At 50.5% G+C, this 20638-nt stretch overlaps 5 protein-coding genes across 5 annotated transcripts; 3 read left to right on the plus strand and 2 right to left on the minus strand.

Annotated features, from left to right (window-relative positions):
• Window positions 1-3562: 3562 nt before the first annotated feature.
• Window positions 3563-5478, plus strand: NEUTE1DRAFT_83111 (uncharacterized protein; the record flags this gene model as incomplete). The annotated part of the gene is made up of 2 exons (XM_009853451.1): window positions 3563-3670; window positions 3741-5478. 2 exons carry the CDS (start codon window positions 3563-3565, stop codon window positions 5382-5384), a joined length of 1752 nt encoding a protein of 583 aa, XP_009851753.1.
• Window positions 5479-10912: 5434 nt separating this feature from the next.
• On the plus strand, window positions 10913-14084 carry NEUTE1DRAFT_44696 (uncharacterized protein; the record flags this gene model as incomplete). Its single annotated transcript, XM_009853304.1, has 5 exons — window positions 10913-10979; window positions 11170-11343; window positions 11521-11698; window positions 11752-12387; window positions 12455-14084. The coding sequence occupies 5 exons, from the start codon at window positions 10913-10915 to the stop codon at window positions 14082-14084; spliced, it is 2685 nt and encodes an 894-aa protein (XP_009851606.1).
• A 1447-nt stretch (window positions 14085-15531) lies between these two features.
• NEUTE1DRAFT_110690 (uncharacterized protein) lies at window positions 15532-16017 on the plus strand (the record flags this gene model as incomplete). The annotated part of the gene is made up of 1 exon (XM_009853452.1): window positions 15532-16017. The coding sequence occupies one exon, from the start codon at window positions 15532-15534 to the stop codon at window positions 16015-16017; it is 486 nt and encodes a 161-aa protein (XP_009851754.1).
• A 2073-nt stretch (window positions 16018-18090) lies between these two features.
• On the minus strand, window positions 18091-18756 carry NEUTE1DRAFT_43904 (uncharacterized protein; the record flags this gene model as incomplete). Its single annotated transcript, XM_009853262.1, has 2 exons — window positions 18091-18188; window positions 18468-18756. The coding sequence occupies 2 exons, from the start codon at window positions 18754-18756 to the stop codon at window positions 18091-18093; spliced, it is 387 nt and encodes a 128-aa protein (XP_009851564.1).
• Window positions 18757-19244: 488 nt separating this feature from the next.
• Window positions 19245-19681, minus strand: NEUTE1DRAFT_138323 (uncharacterized protein; the record flags this gene model as incomplete). The annotated part of the gene is made up of 2 exons (XM_009853453.1): window positions 19245-19297; window positions 19453-19681. The coding sequence occupies 2 exons, from the start codon at window positions 19679-19681 to the stop codon at window positions 19245-19247; spliced, it is 282 nt and encodes a 93-aa protein (XP_009851755.1).
• Between the last annotated feature and the right edge of the window lie 957 nt (window positions 19682-20638).

The following is a 20638-nucleotide window of genomic DNA, read 5'->3' on the forward strand; positions in this document are numbered from 1 at the left end:
AAAAACTCCTGAATTCGACATTTCCCCGGAGACTTTTTGAGACGCTTGGCGGTTGGCGGTTGGTTTCCAAACTTAGCAATCGCGCCCAGAGATCCCGTCACTCGCTCGCGCTTCTCTTGGTCACACAACACATTCACACCTCGAACGTGCCCCGGAACCCCGGAACCCCGGAATCCTACCTTCTACACACACTACACTACACCTTATTGTCCATTTATCCTGGTCGTTTAACTGAATGGTCACCTTCCTTTACCAGCAGTAATAGCCGACTAAACCACCAAAATGGCTTCTTCATTCGCTGAGTGGTTGAGTTTTTTAAACGCACTAGACGTAGTGTAGAGGTAAGTACTAACATCACGCGCAGGAATTTGATGCTGATAATCATTCGACTTGTCGTTGGAGTGTTTTATCAAAGAAAAGCGGTTTCATTCCTTCCTTCAGTTCGAACAGGAACGAGGGACGTTCGACCTCGAGATGAGATGAGGTGACATGCAAATCTTCGTCGGTCTAGAGCATATTTGAGGTTGGTTTTCTTTACTTTTCCTTCCTTTTCTTTTTACTTCCTTTTTTTTCCTTCTTTTTTTCTTTTCATAGACGAACGGACGGCAAGGAGCACCAAGCTACGGTACTACGGTACGGCACGGTACGGAACGGAACGGACCATGATGATCACGCCCAGGCGAAAAGAGCCAGAAGGCCAGAAAGCAAAGAAAGAGCAGAACAGAACAGAACAGAATACATACTCCCTGCCAGTCAAGGAGAGGTTTCCAGATACATACCTACCTAGGTAAGCACTGCAACGTCCGAAGATATACGGAGTGGACTCGACGTCCGAATGCTGCAGGGTCGCCTCCGCTCAGTTCTAGATCGATGCGATGCGGCAGCGGTAATGAAACGATGGTACCTGCCGGCCGTACCGTGCCAATTCGTGCAAATGTCGTGAAGCTTTTGATATCGCTGTTTTTGTTGTCCTTGTTACCGCATGCAAAATTATATATAATATGGAAGGTATGTGCCCTTCACTTTCATTGCTTTTTTTTTTTCACCTCTACCCGTCCCCGTCCCCGTCCCTGCTGTCTCCACGGCCGTCACTTGTCAAGCCTCCCGACTGCAGCTTCAGATATAGCAAAGGAGGTTGATATCAGACCATTACCCACTGCCCAGAATAAGGTATGTATGTAGGTATGCTGCACATCCCCTTCCCAACCTCAAACCAAGACGGTGAAACTCGTATCTAGGTATCAGATCTGCTGCTGGAAAAGGGAGGAACGAAGATCGAATCGAATCGAGTATACTACCTGAACGTTGTATGGATTGATAAGCGGGCATAGAGGTAGTAGATAAGCGAGCGAGGTAAGAAGGGAGGAGACGTAAAGTTGCACTGCATGAGTGATCTTCAGGACGCGTATATGTATGTACCTTGGGTATGTAGGTCTAGATGGATGGGAGGGTGAAGTCCTATGGAAGGTACTGTAGCTTGGTTAGGTGGATAGGCAAGGTAGGTAGGTAAGGTAGGTGTGCTACTTTGGGATTTCTTGATATATCTCATGATGATGATGATGATGACGAGGTTGGATGAACCCTTGCTGCATGCATTCTTTTGTCTGGGGGTTTGGGGATTTGGAATTGGCGGTCAAGATGAGTTTGGATATACACTTTTCATGTGAAAGGGGGTCATATACGGTTAACGTGAACATTATCATTCATTGCCTTTGTTCTTTCTATGAACGATAGCCGTGTTTCAGGATCAGAATCGTATCTGGGACTGATGAAGGGGTAAAGGTAGGTAACATGACTTCCAAAAGACCTGAAACCCAAATTGCATGGCCAGACAATAGGGAAAAACAGTATCAGGCAAGGATGTAGGATTCACAGGGAAACTCAACTCAAGGAACATGGTTGTACAAGATTCGGTCCACATCATCGTGCATTTACCAGAATCCTCATGAACATAAACAAACTAAACACACTGGAATTCGACATGGGGACGATTCATGTCAACTTGTGAATTCAGACAAACCAAAAGACACAGGATGGTGGTTCTAGTTTCAGGAAGTTCACGTCGCACAAGATCTAGATCCACATCATCGTGCTTTCCATATGGCCAGCTACCTCGACCTATTTCGCCTTGGCACAGTAAACGTCGGATACTCCTAGCGTCTAGACTTGAGACTCTCGTTGTCCAGCGCCGGATCTTGCACATCCTGATCGGCCCCAGCCTGCCTGCCATCAAAAACCATTTGACTACCAGCAAGTTCCCGTCCACCATCATCACCGGTGATGTGATTTTCCTGGGGTTAGATAGGTGTTCGCTGCAAAGCCAAATGCGGCTACCCGTTATCCTCCCTCGCGCTTAGGAAGGTATGTAGGTAGCTTGGAAGGAAGCTTGTTGGAAAAGCAAGATCAGTTCCCAGATGTTGTAAACTTGCGCGAGATGTCTCGGATAGCGACAGTCCGGGTCGAAGGACTGCATTGCATCGCATCCATAAAAAATCATGAGAGAAGAAAAATGGAGGTGGGAGAGGTTGGTGGGATCACGTTTATCCACATCAACATCATCATCACACTCACTGACTGAGAACTAAATCATTTCGTAATGTGAAGCCAAAACAGTTGTGGACCGAGACATTTGCGAACAATGTATGGGGTGATTTGATTTGGTATTTTTACGTCTTGCTTCTGGTGACGAACATGTGGTCAGTGATGTAGTGTGTAGTCACTATGGAGGCGGCTCGAACACCTGGCGCGAAACCCCACGGGGAAAAAGGTCAACGATCTCGATGTCTCCAGGATGCCTAGACATGGATAGGGGTTGGACAAATCTCAAACACAGCTCGGGATTTACACTTGAAATGTCGTTTGGACCTGGGCCATTTTTCAACACACGTGGGGAAGAGCGAACGTCCTAGGACATTAGCGAAGGTGCGGATCGAGATCGCGGATGGTTCAGCTGAGGACGGGAGGTCGGGGATGAGACGAGCCATGGAGTGGAGGACCGGAGAAAGTGAGATGGGGTGAGCCGCTCCCCGGTCGTTATGGCGGGGTTCGGGGAAGGCTCGGCTCGGAACGGGTCTTTTGAGGCAGCTAATGTCTCCGATGGTGTGATCGATAATAGAAATGAAGTTATTCGCAAGTTGACTTTGTAACGAAGAGCTTTAACGGTGTGATGTTGTTGCGAGGTGAGAAGCTGCCTTGGGGTGATCAGACTACCTATACTGTTTCGATCTGGTGATGCACTAATACTCTCGCGGCAGGTACAATACCTTGAGCTGTTAGCTTGTCCCCTACGCACTAACACTAACAGGCCCCATAATGGCGGCAGGCGGAATCAGCGCCCGATTCGGCAGCAACGATAAGGACACCTTATCAAAGACGCGAGCTGGCGGCATTGGCGTTCGGGGGGAGCAACCTGGCCGACTATGCGACGGCGGCGGCGGGAAGCTTCACCATCTTGCAACGAAAACCAACCCAGCCCAACATTAAGGATCCGGATCTTCCGAATTCCTGACCTCTTCTTTCAACGAATTGTACATGTGAGGGCACATTCATCACCAGCGGCATCATGCGCCGTCCAAGCCTAGCTCTCCTAGCTCTGAGCTCGCTGCCGTTTGGCAGTGCTCGACAGCCCGCCAGCTTCAGCATCCACCAAGATCTGCTGGCACATCCCCAGGTGCGTCTTAGCTTTGCGCGCTCACCAAAAGTATGGCAGTGATGCTGACGTCAATCCCCCATCTGCCCAGTTTGAAGTCATCTTTTCCGACAGCTATATCTCCGAGGCCGACGCCTTGGCCCTCCTCGAAGCAGCCAACAAGACACCTAAACCGACCCCAGCGAGCGACGGCGCACACGATGGCTCGACGACAAGAACCGATCTGACCAGTGCGATCCGCGAATCCGCAACGGCAAACGCCGACACCGACAATGGCGACGATAGCATAGGCGGCACTTCGCCGCTTAGAGAAACATACGAGCTCATTGCTCACCCGCCCATGCGCTACCTCTGCTCGATCCCCATCATCGCCCCGCCGCCCGCTCTTAACAAGACCGCGACCGAGCTTGCCAAAGCCGAAGAAGCCCGCGAAGTCACTCGCGCCTATAACAAAGGATGGGAGCTGATGCGCGGCCTGGAGAATCAATGCCTTCACTTCGTCAGCGGCTGGTGGAGCTACCAATACTGCTACGGCAAGTCCATCGTGCAATACCACGCCGTTCCCAACCCGAAAGGCGGCCCCCCTTTGCGCGACAAGAACAGCCAGGAGTACATTCTAGGGACATCCTTGCCGCCTTCCTCCCACTCCCATAAGGGGAAGCAGATTGAAGTCCCCAATAACGAGCAGAAGCAGCTATCGCCTCCCCCAAATACCGAGCTCCAAGCCAAGGACAACCAGCGCTACCTCGTCCAGCGGCTAGACGGGGGCACCATTTGCGATCTTACGGGCCGTCCACGCACGATCGAGATTCAGTACCACTGCAACCCAGCCCTCTCAGGGGATAGGATCGGTTGGATCAAGGAAGTTACCACCTGCGCCTATCTAATGGTCATCCACACCCCCCGACTCTGCGCCGACGTTGCCTTCCTCCCGCCCAAGGAAACCAAGGCCCACCCGATTACTTGTCGGCAGATTATCAGCTCCGACGAGGAAGCCCTGTCTTTCAACCAGCGAAGGAAAAACACCATCGACTCAGCAGCAGCTGCTGCCGCCACTACCGAAGACCAAAAGCAGGGGTCAGAATCGGGGTCGGCCGAAAAGCTATCATACCAAGGCCTAACGGTAGCCGGCATCCCCATTGGTGCGCGCCGCATCCTTCCCTCGACCCACGTCCTCCCCCTCCCGCGCCACCTTCAACAGCAACGACAAGAAGCACAGCAAGGGAACCTTCTCGAGGCACTAACCAAAGCGGCCTTCAAAGCGGATGTCTTTGGTGATTATGGCGACGACAACAACAACAACCACCCAAAGCCAGGCAAGGGCAGGAAAGCAGCAGGAGCAGGTAAAGGACAAAGTGGCCAGAAAGAAATAAAAAAGATGAGGATTTCGGAAAGAGATATCGATAAGTTGGGGTTGGACCAGCAGACTCTGGACGCCCTCAGAGAGGAAATCAGAGCGGCGGGGTTGGATCCTGATAGGAATTTGAATGATGAGAGGGAGGCAGGGGGCGAGATAGTGTGGGAGTTTTATGCCGATGTTTCGGGGGATGAGGAGGACGGGGTTGCGGAGGAGGGAAAGGAGGTGTTTGTTTGGTATGAAGATGAAGATGAGGGGGGAGAGCAAGCTGAAGCTGGGAAAGACCATAAGGGGAGGAAGAAGGGGGGAAATGGGGAGGGAAGCGGAAGTGGGAGCGAGGAGGGGAGTAAGGAGGAGTATTATCGGGATGAACTCTGATATGTTATTGAAGAAGAGGAGGATGGTTGTATACTAGATCTATAGGAGGAACATGCAATGAGCCTGATGGGGCAAGGTAATTTCTGAAAGGGAGATCTTAACCAACAGCAGCGTTTGCCATCATCATTCCAGACTAGGAGGACAACAGCCTCGATCTAAATGATAGTGATTCTGTTTTGGACAACATCACCACCGTGTATATCTCCCGCTTCTTTTCTTCTACTGAGTCTGGCGATTACCTAGGTATCTAGTGTTGCCCTTACGATTTTCCCAAAAAACATCGGCTATTGTCCGGGATATCTCTATAATTTCAGACAGTTACATCCAACATCAGCTGCTCTTACCTTACGACTTTCATCGACAATCTTCGCTTCGCTTCGGTAGATATGCGATACAAGTTTGCAAAATCTCACGGGTTCGCGAAATTATAAGATTCGCGAGATCTCACAAACCCGTCCCGTTGCCTCAAGCGGAGGGAGTCTCCCGCCTGTAGGTAGTATACACGGCACTCGATCATGCTACCACTCGAGGATGTTCCCACCGTATACCCCGATATCCGTCGGAGATGCGTAAATAATGTCCAGAGATGGATGATCAAACTTAGAATACCCCATGGCGAAAGAAGAAACAAAAGGAAAAGGAAAAAGAACAGAAAAAAAGAAGGGTCTGGTCTAGTGTCGAATAACTGCCCGACCGGGGGAATCTCGTAGTATCAAATTTCCCTTTTTGCTAATCTAGGTACCTAGTTACCTAGTTACCTAGCCGCCGTTTTATTTTTTATTTTTTTCATGTTTTTGTGTACTATATCCTGTCTACCTATCTCCGTCTCCAACATAGGTACCTTAGGTATCATTTAATTTAACCTCCAGGCAGTATGTACAGAACGGAGCCTAAGTCTAGGTAATGATGTGGCCATATTCTACCTACCTGGTGAAGAATGAAAGTCCCGAGCGTGGTGAGAAAAAGGGGTTAAATAGAACAGAGTTTAGGTAGTGAATGGATACACAGATAAATAGATAGATAGATAGATAGATAGATAGATAGCGGGAACGAAGCATTTGGGGGGGGGGGGGCAAAGTAGAAGAATCACAAGATCCATCTACCTAGTGAAGGTAAGTGGAAGGACGAGGTGGATATAACACATGTTAGACTTCATTAAACTGAACTACCTCTAGGTTAGTTAGACATGAGGACATGATTGGACGAGTATAGGCATCTAAAGATAGAGTTATGTAGACTAGTGCAAGTAGCTACTTACGGTAAGGGTAGTAGTGATGGCGATACCTCTAGTAAAAAGCGATCGATGGCCAACGAACAGAGGTGATGCAACGACTACTTTTTTTTTTCTTTTCTCATTTGTCGCCATCGGATCGGACCGCATCTCATCGATCGTGGATTACCACGTTATAATCTTGCTATTTTAATTTTTTTCTTCTGTCCCTCGCTGGCTCGCGCGCGTAATTCCATGCGCGATTATCTTTTTTGGGTGTCTGCTTTCTTTCCTTCTTCTTTATTTTTTTTCTTTGTTTCATTCGTCTTTTCCTTCCTTTTTCTTTTTTTTTTTTTGCGGGGTCTTTTTTGCGGGGAACTTTTTTCTTTTCTTTTCTTCTTATTTGCTCTTTTTCATTTTCTCCTTTCTATTCAGTTTTCCTTTCTTCTCATGGGCAGCGTATAAGCAAGCGTGTCTCTCAAATTTCTTCTTCCCAATCATACCCCAATGCGTCAGTATGTCTCGACTGTCTCCGTTGTCAACATGATGAACATCACTCATCAACCTGAAGGGTCTATATTTTCATCCTGAATGCTGTGGAGAGAGAGTTTCAGACCCTCGATCCTCATCCTCTTTGCAAGTAATGTCATCGGTGATGATTGTCTTGGGTCGCTACTTGACGAGTGTTTCAGGCAACCCTTTTTGTTTTGTTTTTTTTTAACATTTTTTATTTTTATTTTTTATTTTCGCGGGAAGTAGAATCTCGCTAGTGTAAGACATGAACTGTCATGTAGATTCATGCGGTAAGCAAACCATATCTACCGATTCACCGTCCTTTCTTTTCTTTGAAAAGGGTCCATCTCTCGCATGGTCAAGGTGAAACAAAGTGATGATTGTGGTTCATGACTATCTTTCAGCAATTACTCGCACAAATAGATCCATGCCTGTCATAATGGCGGATCAATCCCGTGCAGCGTCATGATAACTCGAAATCAGAGGGTCCAGTTTACATATCATCAGCACCCTGAGATCTGCGGATTGCCCTCATGGTTTCATGGTATCATGGTTTTGTCTTATACTCACTCATAGGACTGCGGAAGCATTTCCGGGGTTTCTAGCTTCGCGTGTCCACCTGGGATGAACCACCTGTGAGGAGGATCATTCCCAGCCGGGACGACGAGCAGTCACAACTCTCTACCCTGTTATGTGATACCTTGGAATCGGATGCTCGCGTTATCGTGGGATATGTATGGATGATTCATGGACCCGCTAGAGTTTTCAAGCTAGACCTAGGTGAAAATCTTGACCCTAGATTAACCCACACTCGCTGACCAATTCGGTGCACAACGTCCCTCATTTGGGTAGTTACTGGGGCCCCATTGGTCGTCGTGGGGGATTAGTGATCCGAGTCGTCGGGACGTAGTACCAAGATAGCAAGTCCCGGACCCGCTAGGCCTAGAGGTAGCTAAGAAACGTGAAGCTAGATCTACATGAAACACACTCGTGAGACTTTTGTTTCCGAATTCACTCACATGCTTCCCGGTCCCCTGGATTTTGCCCACCGTAGATCTCGAGTTACAAGTGAAACACTAAAAGATATGAAGGGCATGGTGTGGGTGGACTTGGGGAAGGTATGTTGTTTCCCCACTGTGGCGAGATACTTCTCGCAGTTTCTCGGCGGGCAAGGCTTTCCGTTCAAGATAAGTTGAAAGAATGGTGAGGTCAGATGAAGCCAGGTGAACCGAAACAGGTATAGGTGAAATGAGCGAGTGGTGTAAGTGATGCGGGGACACGTCCGGTCGTGATGCACAACGGACCGTTGGTGGCTTTCATAACGTTCAGTAGCCTCAACGGCTCAACCAACATCCGAATTACCGAGCATCTGCGGCTTGGACAGTTTACGCTGAGCAATGTGTACATTGTTCAGCCAAAATGTAACAAGGCGAAATAAAGGTATGTAAGGTCAAAAGCAGAACCGGATTGGGGTGAGGTGTACAAGTGATCGACACTAGTCATGCCGTATTGATACACAAAAACATGCTTACACACCTAGGCGAGGCTGTCTGCATGGTGCCCATGTTCACCTGAGTTCCTTGGTAGACTGTGTACACTAATACAGGAAAATTGAAGAAGATCTTCTTCTGGGATCAGAGATTGGGCCTGACAGCCGTTGCCTGAACCGCTTCCTGATGAGAGGGATTGTCTGAGGTAGCAGTCGGAGCTTTTCGGAGAGAAGGAGGGTAGTGTAGAAGGGTGAAGAATGAGTGAGATTGACGGTTGGCACAATAGATCTTGCACGAGTGGCCTAGACTAGGTAGGTGTCGGTGCCGCAGTGCCGGTGCCGTGGCGGTGCCTTGTCGGTTGGTCGGCCATGAGATGGAAGCGTAGTACAAGATTTCCTGTTCCTGTCCGTCAATCATGACCCAGCGTCAATCATCACACTCAGGTGGTACACTGCTGTGAATGTGCCCAGTATTGAGATCACTTGTCAGTGACGAGCAGCTGGTAACGAGCGGAGGGGGTATGTCATCGCCGCGTGGGAACAGTGGCGCCGTGCCTCGGAATTACCGGTAATACGACACCACCGTAACCCTCCCTTCTTTCTCGAATCTCGAATCCCATCTCGTTTCTTACGAGGGAGACTGGCAATGACGCATGTAGGGTTCAGTGAGGACAGGATTCAGGGTCTTCCGCTGACGTATATCGAAGACGAAAACCTTGGAAAACGTGGGATTCAAGATGACTGAATATGTGCAGTGGGAAAGGTGAGAAGTATCGAGAGAGAGAGCGGTCGAGTGTGCCGTATTAGTGTAATGTCATGTTGCGTCATGTCATAGGGGAGATGATGGTGAAGAGCAGCAGCAGAAGAAAGACGGTGTCCAGATTACATGTACATACACGAGGCTGTAGGACGGGCGGGCAGCTTCCGATTGGCCGCGGATCGTCATGAAAGGACCTGGCTGTCGGAAACTATGATCAACAGGAGATGATGGGCGGTGGGTGTTGCATTACAGTGGCTATAACACGGGTGAGAAGACCCCCGAGACAGCTGTCGTCAGCGGGCATGAGGCCTAGAACTGTGCTGGACAAACGCCCAAAACCTTATTTTGACGACAAGGGTTAGGGGCCCGCCCTCATTCCACTTCGGTTCCCTCGAGTGCCATTCCATTCCTCATACCGTACACAGTAGTGTACATACAGGGTGTGTAATTACAAGGTTACGGTACGTACACTACACACAGCACACAGTGGTCCGCGCGGGGAGGCAATCTCGATTTCCCTGCTTGATCGGCCAGGCACTTGCCCAAAGCTGTCACACGTCGCGAATATCACTTTCCCCTGAGAGCGTCTCCCGCTCTTTCCCGCCTTGCATTGCAGTCGTTTGCGAGGCTTTGTGCTCGTTTGCGAGTCTGGGCATCCGTCATTATCGACTGACCCTGGGTGCTGATTGGTCAATGGTCTTGCAAGGTACGCGGACATTTTGCACCTTCCCTGCGACAGACTGCAACGACGGGACAATGTGGGAAGGGTCCATCTCCTGCTCTTTCTGTCACTTTCCGTTGTTTCGGTTCGTGTTTCGTTTACTCTTTCCTCATTCTCTTTCTCCGAGACACGACCTCGTTCGGTTGACGACTGACAACTGAACTCTGGTGTCTCGAATTCTTTCCTTCTTCCACTCGCCAAATGGAACCTACCATGGCCAGAGGACTGACCACCTCAGACCCTGACCGGGTCATCACTACCACCACAACCATCACCCCCTTGTCCTCGACGTGACTTCATCATCCATCAATCCCCGTCTTTCCACTTCTTCATTTTCCATCACCTTCCTTCTGCGAAATGACGGGAGTCCCATCACAACACCGGCTGCCCTACCCGCGGCAAGGGGAGTCTCGATTGGTCTGCGCGTCTCTGTCCCTCTTGTCTCTGCCGCTAGTCTTCGGCAACTGCGCCAAATTGATGGATGACGGCGGGACATCAATGGTACCTGGCTACCGTAGTTAGCTTTCCATCCACTCCTACTTCCGCTTACAAACGATGGTGAACACCAATAGTAGTCGAGGACGAGGGCCGGACCTCGAGCCTCTGGCCAACGATGGATCTCCTGCGGCTCTCTCCTCAGCCCTGCAATTCCTGCTCTTCGCCTTGCCTACTCAGGGCTTCAGGTCTCTAGGTAGTCGCTCTGGTCTGGTCTGGTCTGCCCTGGGAATGGGATCCCGCCCCGTTCCGCTTTCGAGGTTCCGCTCTTCCGGGGTAAAGCAAAGGTGGACTGGGTGGAGAGCAAGTCACTGGCACCTCACTGGATAGAGTCATCAACATGATGTTCATGTGGATGGGAGCACATGGAAGACGTCGAGGCAACTTGGCGATCCTGCCTGGGTTGCGTCAGTTGTCTTTTCGGCGCAGTTATCAATGCATGCCATCTCGTCGGAGAACCCATCTCCAGTTGTCTAGAACATATCTATTCATCCTATCATCACATCGACATCCAGTGTCCATTCAAACTGCTATACACCATACTGCACCAACCATACCATATTACCACACAGCTAATGGACTTGTCACACCAAGAAGAATTAAGAGGAAGCTCCAGCCCCGAGGCACAAATCGTCCGCCTAAAGACTGAGCCAGGCACGAGCACCAAACAAAGCCCTCGCCCTTCCTCGAGCTCCAATGCCACCAGTGCTGCTGGGTCTTCGAATAGACCCGTCCAGCCGCCCAAGGTTTGCGACAAGTGCCGACTAAGGAGTGAGTCTTGCCCACAATTCAGATCTGATTCCACGTACCCTGAGCGCATGGCCTGCTGTTCCATGGCCCATTCTGTCGGTGTCGATGCGATATGTCGATCCTGGTCAGCCATAGAACCCTGATTGCCAGACCCGGAAAATAACCACAAAAGGCTAACCCTGCTTCGCTTGTTCACAGGAATCAGATGCGATTACCAGTCACCTTGTCAACCTTGCATAGACGCGAAGCTTCAATGTACCAGGAACCACGTGCCGCGTAAGAGAGGGCCGAGACCCGGCCGTGGCCGTCTTATCAACAGACTCAGAGAACGCGAGGCAGGAAAGAAGGAAGAACAACGTCCAAGCAGTTCTGGAGAGTGAGTAGCCCCCCCTGTTTCTAGTGTCAAGCCGCAGTGCTAACCAAACCCAGTCCGGAGGTAAGCGACGGAGCCCGGTCAAATAATACCGACATCTTCCCGCAAAACGCCTCCGTCTCATCAACTTGGGCCTCCGACGTGAGCACAGCTCCCGAAACAACCGGCCTTTGGGCCAACGAACACATATTCCCATCAAGAGGCGCATTTCTCTACCTTATACCCAAATGTGTAGAACTCTTCTATCAACACCTGTATCCCGTGATGCCTGTCCTGTACATGCCCGAAATACAACGAATGGACCCACGAGTCTGCGATCTCCCCGAAAAGAACCTCCTGTTTTCCCTTTCGGCTCTCACCTGTTTCCGCATGTCGGGTCACAGCCTCGGTGCTGAAGACAGTCCCGAATTCTGGGACCAGGCAGGTCGTTTCCTGCTCAACGATTGCTTAGATGTTAGGAAGCAATATGACTTGTATGACAACATTTCGTTGAGCACGGTTGTTTCGTCCATGTTTCTGGCTTCTTCCTTCTTCGAGACTAACCAAAGCACAAAGGCGTGGGTCTACCTAAGAGAGGCCCTAACCTTTGCGCAGGAGCTGGGCTTGGAGGATGAGTCGACTTATGCAGGCTTATCGCCCGAGGAGGCTCTATGTCGGCAGAGGGTGTTCTGGCTGTTGTATGTTATGGAACGGTAAGTCTCCATTATCCTGTTTTTTTTTTCCTCAGCTCTGTAATGAAACGCAATCTGACAAAGGCAGGTCATTCGCAATTCTACGCAACAAGCCGCTCATGCTGCGCCGGACACCCAAACTTCCCATGACTCTTCACGCTTACGAATCCCGCGGCATCCACACCGGTTTTCTCCAACTTCTCGGCATCTACATTCCCCTTCGTGACTCCATCATCGAAGCATGGACCTATGGTTCCAACTCCACCGTCGACGTCAATACCTACCTCGCTCTGCAGAACCAACTTGCTCGGCCAGCCGGCAGTTCAGGCGGCTTGTCCATCCCACACCCGTTTTTCCCTTCCTCTCCCAATGCCGCCGTATCCTCCATACAGATGCCAGTTTCCCAGTCTTGCGGCTTCTCCGACCTTTCGCTTTCATCCTCATCAATTTCTTCTTCGCCTGAGGACCCTGTAGCTCCAGTGGTAGAACCGACACCGTCTCAAACCGCCGAGCTGTTAGTAACGCAGCAGTGGCTCAGATTGATTATCTGGCTTTCCTCGCTGCGCCAGGGGTACCTGTCATGGGCTGCGGAGAATGAGAGCATGCATTTCGCACTTCCCTTGACTATCGCTAGGCAAACTGGGTTGGTCTTGCGGTCTCTTATGCAAATCGGGGGCTTAGAGGCAACTGGTGTGGCAGCGCTAGAGGTCAACGGGATGGGAATTTTTGAAAAGATCTTTGAAATTGGTGCTTGGTGTATGAACGTGCTGGATTCGTACGACAAGGCCTCTTTGGAGGGGCAATTTCTTACCTTGCCCAATTTCGGTCGAAGACACAGCGCAGCCTCTGGAAAGAACAAGCAGGCTGCCAGGTCGGCAACCAGCTCCCCAGCCGATCAGACCATGGACTACGAGGACGACGAGGACGTCGATCTGCTCGATGTCTTTATGAGGGCACTCAGCGCGACCCCGACGAGTAGGAAGCAATTCGCCGAGCCCCTCTATATGTGGGCGACGACGAGACCCGGGGGCATGCGGATCGGGCCAAGCTCAGTGTTGCATCTAAACACAGGTGGTGGTGCCGGCGCCTTTGGTATGGCACAGGCACAGCCAGGTCTTACTGAGCAAATACCGGGAATGGGGCTGAGCCAAGGGTTAGACTTGGGTCAAGCGTCTGGGATAGGCGCGGCGCAGGGACACGATGCGAGTTCGATGATGCATCAGCAGCAACAGCCTGGAATATGGAATGCTGCTTCTGCATATGCTCATGGCCAAGCACCGCTTCCGGGGTCGGCCACCAGTAGTGGAGCTGGACTCTCGTGTCCCGACGGACCCGGGCCTGGAGGTGGACAAGGACAGGGAATGGAAGATGTCGTCATGGGAGATCAAGCCTCTCATCAAGGGCAAGGATTTAACATCGATCCGAGGCTTGGTGCAGGTTCCAACGTGCCCAGAGGATTGCAACATGCGAGTTTCGGCCGCCAACCCCTTCGTCCCAATGCACCACACCTGCCCAGTCCGCTTCCCGGTCAGTTCGGCGGACCACCTACGAGCTTGTACGACGTCCCTGGATGGAGTCCCATTGACCCTGGGGGCCTTACGAGAGCGAGGAGTCGCACAATGGGCATGGGGCAGCTGAGGGGGTTGATGGCTATGGTTCAAGGGGGCCCGGGCACACCGGGGTCTTCCGGGCCTAGTGTCTCTCAAGCAGGAAGTTGACAATGATGGAAGTTATAGTTGAAAAAAGGTGTTGGTTCTCATTTCATATGTGGCTACACGTTCTACGGAACGTGTGCGGCGTGTTGTGGGCAAAAAGATGGAATTAATTGTTTTATACGGGCGGAAGAAACATTATACCAACAAATATGGCGCGCGGCGTTTCGATTTTGCTTGTTTGAGAAAGGATCAAGAGAAGGAGTTGGTATATCATCACCGGAACCAGGACCGTGTTCACGGTGGTTGTGTTATTACGGTTACAAGTACTGTACAGTAGGGGGAGTGTACGATACGGCGGTATCCCTTAGAGTCTAAGTGCGGATCGGATCTATAGGGGTGGATCTCTGTTTCAGGTTTAGAAGGGACAAACTGGATAGAGTGGGTGAGAAATCTCATAGAGGACGAGATCTGTCAGTATAAGTTTAAATATCAGATAGAGGAGGATATTTGAGATACAAAACTTGTACCGTACTTGTACCCATAATGATGCGTTCTTAGACTGTTACCCTCCAAAACACAACAATGAAGCTTCAATTGCACTTGAAGGTGAAACGTCCTTTGGTAAACCACGGATTAGGTATCTTAGCATCGGATGAATCTCGAGCAGGTAAATGGGGAAGGAACCGTCGACAATTGGATCGATGCACACCTGGAAAGAATCACCCAGGGATGTATCTAGGGAGCTGGACATGCCGTGAAAGGAAACGCTGGTGAGGGGACAGTACCTACGAATGTCCATCCTCTCCATCACCGGCCCGGAGAAGATCAATCGAATCTCCGAAGAAAGCACCTGACTGTACGCATGCATGCAAGCTGGGCGATGTGGACCGAAGTTGTTCCATACCAGGCTGTGTGAAACTAAAGGCAATGCCCAGACGCCAAAGGACAACAAAAACCTATTGCCTTTATTTTTTCGTAGATGCTGCATACCTTTCGCCTGGTCTTTAAAATGCCTCCGTGGATCAGAACACAATGGTCTTCCGGACTTCTTCCATCAATTACCATCACTTCGGTGTCTCCCAGCTCAATCAAATTCTTCCCACGATGTCTACTTGGCAAGCCCCCCTAAGATAGTCTTTCTTTGCGCTCTCAACAATAGGCACGAGGTATCTCATTTCCAGTGCCTCAATCAACAAGGTCAACTTCTAGGACCAACGTCTACGCAGCTCCAATCATCAACTCGGCCAACAAGAGACAAGCAGCAACCTGACCCAAAGTCTCATCACACGCGCTTGCAAAGTCACCAAGTTTGTAGACTACAATGTCTCCTCCTTTCTTGCACTTCATCTACTATGCCATCTCCATTAAAACCAACAGATCAATCCAGAACAGCAAGTTCGGTACTCCCGCGCCCAAATCACAATCGAGATCAACACCATCCCGATCGCAGCGTGCGATACCTGAAAGCTACAAATAAAACCGAGAAGCATCGACACCAAACACCTAAACAATGGACTACACAGCCCCTCACCAGCCACCTATCGGGGGGTACTCGACCAGCGCCATCTCACCAGCAACATACAATCCCACCCCCTATCCCCATCCTCCTCCTCCTCATCCTCCTCCTCCTCCTCCTCCCTCCCGTCCCCGCCCCAACTACATCTACAAAATCCACTACCGCGTCTCCTGCTCCAAGACCGGTGCCCGTTACCACCTCATCCGCACCGGTCCCAACTACCTCGTCACCCTACAACAAGCAAAGTCCTATGTGGCGCAATGCCACGCGAATTGGTTCGAGGACTGGTGGAACGAATGTGTCTTGAATGGGCCGCCACGCACCACTACAGTTCAAGCGGTACTCGCGACGGTGGTGGGCGCGGAACGCCCGCAAACACAAATTTGTAGACCGGGAGAACCCGTTGGATTGGAGGGAGTGAGACTGGAGCGGATTTGCTTGGGGAAGTATGGAGGGATCAAATGGGGGAGGAGTAGTTAAGGGAGGAGATGAGGAGGGGGAGGTATTGGGAGAGATATAGAGGGGTGGGTGTGGCGTGGGGGTTTGGGGCAGATGCACTTGCGGCGGCTGTGCAGTTGGATCGTAGGTTGATGGGCGCGGGAGTAAAGGAGAGGAGGGTAACGAGGGTGTGGAGGGTTAGGATGGTGGGTTGGGGAAGTTCGAGGGTGAGGGCTGTGAGGATGGTGAGGTGATGGGAAGGTCTGGGGGAGATAGTTAATTTACTCTCCAAGTACTAGGTTAAATGGTTTGGGGACAATCCAATTAAAAATTGAACCTCGAGTTCTTGAAGTGTACAAGCTATCTCTCGTGCATTTTGCAGATATCTTCTACCTCGGGAACTGAATGTTTTGTTAACTATGAGGTGGAAGGCATGGCCGAGGTGCACAGAGAACGAGTGAGAACCTTGATGGCCATTTCGCTATCGATAAGGTCGAGACGATAAGGTATGTCTGCCGTCGTCGTCAACGCCAGTCGCGCAAACCAACAAGCAGCTCATCAATTGCAAAACCCATGAATGTCTTGATAGAGACAAGTTGACGTTGAAATTAGAGTGATATAATACAAAACATTTCTCATCTATTCATATACATACGCTGTACCCTATACCTGCCCTACTACGCTGTCCATTCATGGCTTCCGGCTGTCCTCTCGGTGTGCCCCGGCCAAGCTCATCTGTGCTTCCTCCCGTGGCCACCGCTTTGCACTCGAGTATACGGTACTGTATGTCATACTCTACTCTCGATACCTTCGCCACATTTTTAACCGAGTGTCGTTCCATAATTTGAAGTCCATGGCATCAACTCGTCCCTTATCACACATCCATCTATTCTTCACCTTTACAATTTGCAATTCTTTCTTGAAATCATCTCTGACGGCGCGATGCCGCCAAGCAGCTGAGTTACCCCCCCAGATGCTGGAAACCTTATCAACCGCATAGGCTATTGGAATTTGCTCTCCCGGAGGAAGTGAGTTGACGTGTTCCAGCATCTTGTCCATTCTCTCCTTGTCGGCGGCCCGCATCTTGTGCAGTCTCTCCTCGTTGGCGGCCGCAATCTTCTTTTCGGTTTCTTCTCTGACCCGGTACTCCTCTTGTTTCTTGTCCAAACATTCCTTGCAAAACGAAGTAAACGTATAGCTCGCAATGCCCTTTCGGTCACGACCCCATTCTGCGGAAATGTGAACTGTGGGGTTGATCTTGCAGATCTCGCAAATGGGCTCCCTGAACATTTCCCTGCATTCAGAGCAATCGCAGGGGCGGCCCCAGTCGCAGTTAGAGCGGCACACCGCGCTGGTGTGGAACGTTTGGGCAAAGTTGTTGAGGCTGGGTATGACTCTCGGAGTAAGCGACTTCTCTTGCCGGATTCTATCGGCAAAGGTAACTGATGGTCCTCCTTTGCTTTGGAAGAGAAGACCGCATCGTGTAATGGCTGTGAAGCTCCTTCCGAAACCTGTTCTGGGCGGTTGAGCCGTCGGAATGCCAAAGGAGGTCGCTCGGAGAAAGACCGCTGGTGTCAACATCTTGATGTGCTCTCTTCGTCCTTGAAAAGGTCAAGTGGCTTGAAAGAGCGGGACCTAGAGCTCGAAATCGGGTTCTTACACCTGCTTGATGCTTTCGCTAAAGTTAGCTGGAGGGACAGACAGAAACTAGGACGCGTCACTATACAGTAGGAGCGGCAATGGGTTGAAGCGCTTGGTTGCACAAGATAAGGAAGGGCCTAAACGTACGTACTTGCGAATGGGAGGGAAGCTGGGGAGGATGTGAGGCGCGTATAAATGGGCGCCGACCAGACTTGATGGTGGGATGGCCGTAGTGATGGCCGCACAGAATCGTGGTGAGAGGAAGAGGGTGGGAGGAGAGGAAGAGGGAGTGGAAGAGGGAGAGGAAGAGGGAGAGAGTTCGTTGTCTCGAGAACGTGGGCTTGTACCCCGCTCGTCTCCGACCTCAACGAAGGGAACTTCGCGTTGTTACATTACCATTACTTACAGACAGTCAACCACTCAAAAAGGTTTCCCGCGTTTGCAATCACGTCAACGGTTGACAACATCCCAACCTCAAGGCAGCCACGCGTTTATCATGGAACACACGCAGAACAAACCCTTATTTATCAGGCCTCGTCGCCAACGGTAGCCATCAAGGTTCTCTTCGGTTTCTGTCACCAACCATTATCCAATTTGAAGACATTACACATTTTGACCAAATACCATAAAGTCCAATGCTCTCCATCGACATTGCTTTTTCTGGTATCTTGTCCCAGCCACCAGGACTTTACCAGATTATACCACGAGCATTAACCTCACAACAGAACTGCTGAAACGCAGGGAGGGCCATGGCTGCACCGATTTTGAACCACCATCATTAGTATCATCCAAATCCTATATGCAAACTTCCAAAGAACGACTCAAAAGAAATGGCAGATAGAGGTACGCACTATTAGCAACATCCTCCCCACACGACGCCACCGTACAGGCAGTGCCAGCTTGGATGATGGCCGCAAAGTTCACCGGCGTGCACCAGCACTTGTAGTCGGGAGGGATGGTCGCACAGGGGGTGGATGCGCTGGCGGAGCCGAAGATGCAAGTAGTGGCGCACGCGGGGACCTGGGAGAAGTCGGGGACTTTCGGTTTGCAGACGGGGTGGTGATCATCACTGGAGTCGCTGGAGTCGAGGGCGCCGACGAGGCTGGTTACGAGGGCGATCATGATAGGGAGGAACTGCATTTTGGATGTGGTACGGGACTTTATGGGATAAGGTGGTGGTGGTGGTTAGGTAGTTGGTAGGTGGATTAGGAGGAAAAGTCAAGTAGAGGCGAGTGAGTGCGGGATGTCCCCAAAAGAAAGTCCATTTATATCACTTCCTTGTAATCATACTCGCAGCATACCTTGGCTTCTCAGGTTCTTGGATATGAGAAAAGGAAACAGGATGTTGCGCCCTTTTGAATTCCCGGTTTAAACAAGATGGGGTGCCTGCATTGATGTGCATCGTGCCAGTGAGGAGAGTCTGGGGAATTCATCACGAGTTTCAAGATTCGTGCTGGAAGTGATGGATGTATCATGTACCCCGGATTTTGATTAATTATCTTACAGGATGTCGGTTGGTCTGCTAAATACCTAGTAATTTCTAACTTCCATGATGAGTATCCCACCAAATCCGATGCTTGGTCGTTTGCGTATGTTATGTTCGTCAACCTTGTTTCCCTCAATGTAGTTTAGGAAGCATTCACCTCCTCACAGAACGTCTCGACAGCAGGGAGGACTTCGTCTGTTATCACCCGCAATCCCATTTCGTCGTTAGCATTTGTCTCTTTTCTTTCTTTTTTCCTTTTTTCTTTTTTCTGGCCTCTCCTCCAGACACGACATTCAAATAGAAGGTAAAGTGTACTTACAAATGGCGAAACAAGGGAGAGAAATACGTACTAACAGCAACATCCGTCCCACAATTCGCCAAGACGCACGCCGTCCCGGCTTGCACAATGGCTGGCTCGTTTTCTGCCGTGCACCAGCATTTATAGTCAGACAGCGAGCAGGTGGTGGCAGAGGAGACGGCGTCGACGATGCAGGGCTGGGCGCACGCGGGGATTTCGGAGAGGTCTTGGGCGGCGACGAGGCCGGCGGCGAGGGTGAGGAGGGTGAGGAGGGACTTCATTATGGATTTGGAGTTGATAAATGTGGATGTGGTGAAGAAGAGCTTGTGGGCGAGGGTGTGTGGACGTCTCAGCGTTTGGTGCTTGAAAATAACGAGACGGAAGCAGGATATTGTGTCCTCTTAACTTTTTCTTCCTGGAAGTTTGCCCGGTTCCTACATCGTCTGCCTTGTCCGGGCGGTATTGTGTCCGAGGCCTGAGCCATGCTAAGAACTTTCATTCCCTTCGTGATGTATAGTGGGGAGAGTCAGGGGAAGTCATTACGAGCTTGAGGGTTCGCGATTGATGTGATGGATACGATGGAGTGTCCGTGGGAGATTATACGAAGGCGTGCTTCAGTTCAAAGCGCCTTTTTTCACGTACCCCGTTTAAGTGCTGGCCAGGCAATGAAGCCCTTCCTCAAGACTCCGGTCTGCTTCCCAAGACGCTGATCTTCACAAGGTCCCGGCGCAAGAAAAAAGCGAACGAATCTCACATTCGAACAGGCATCTGACAGAAAAAAAACAAAAAGCTCAGCTACACAAGATCGGGATCGAACTCGCAACTAAGGAGGATACGACCGACCAGGTGGCTACCTACGAGAATACCACGTATTTTCTGGACCCAGCGCACTACGACAAGTTCTAATGGACGATGGTGAAAGGTCTACACTTGTGTGCTTATATGGTCCCATTAGGTTATGCCGCTGGAAGGTTAGGGGTGAGCGACATAAAAGCCGAGAACAAACTTTGAGGATGCACGGCTTTCCGGTCCCAACTTTTACACCTGTTGGCATGACTCGTTCGTATTCGAACATGTACGTTTCTTGTGATGTCTAATTTTGTGATGACCATCAAAGCGGCAAGTTGCTATGGCATTTCATTGTTGACAAACGCCGCACCTGCCAACGCTGTTTTGTTTCTCGGGTTGCTCCGCCGACCAGCCGTTTGCTATTACATCGTTTCTTCTCTGGCTCCAAG

This window comes from Neurospora tetrasperma, assembly GCF_000213175.1.
Source record: "Neurospora tetrasperma FGSC 2508 unplaced genomic scaffold NEUTE1scaffold_4, whole genome shotgun sequence".
Classification (NCBI taxonomy): domain Eukaryota; kingdom Fungi; phylum Ascomycota; class Sordariomycetes; order Sordariales; family Sordariaceae; genus Neurospora; species Neurospora tetrasperma.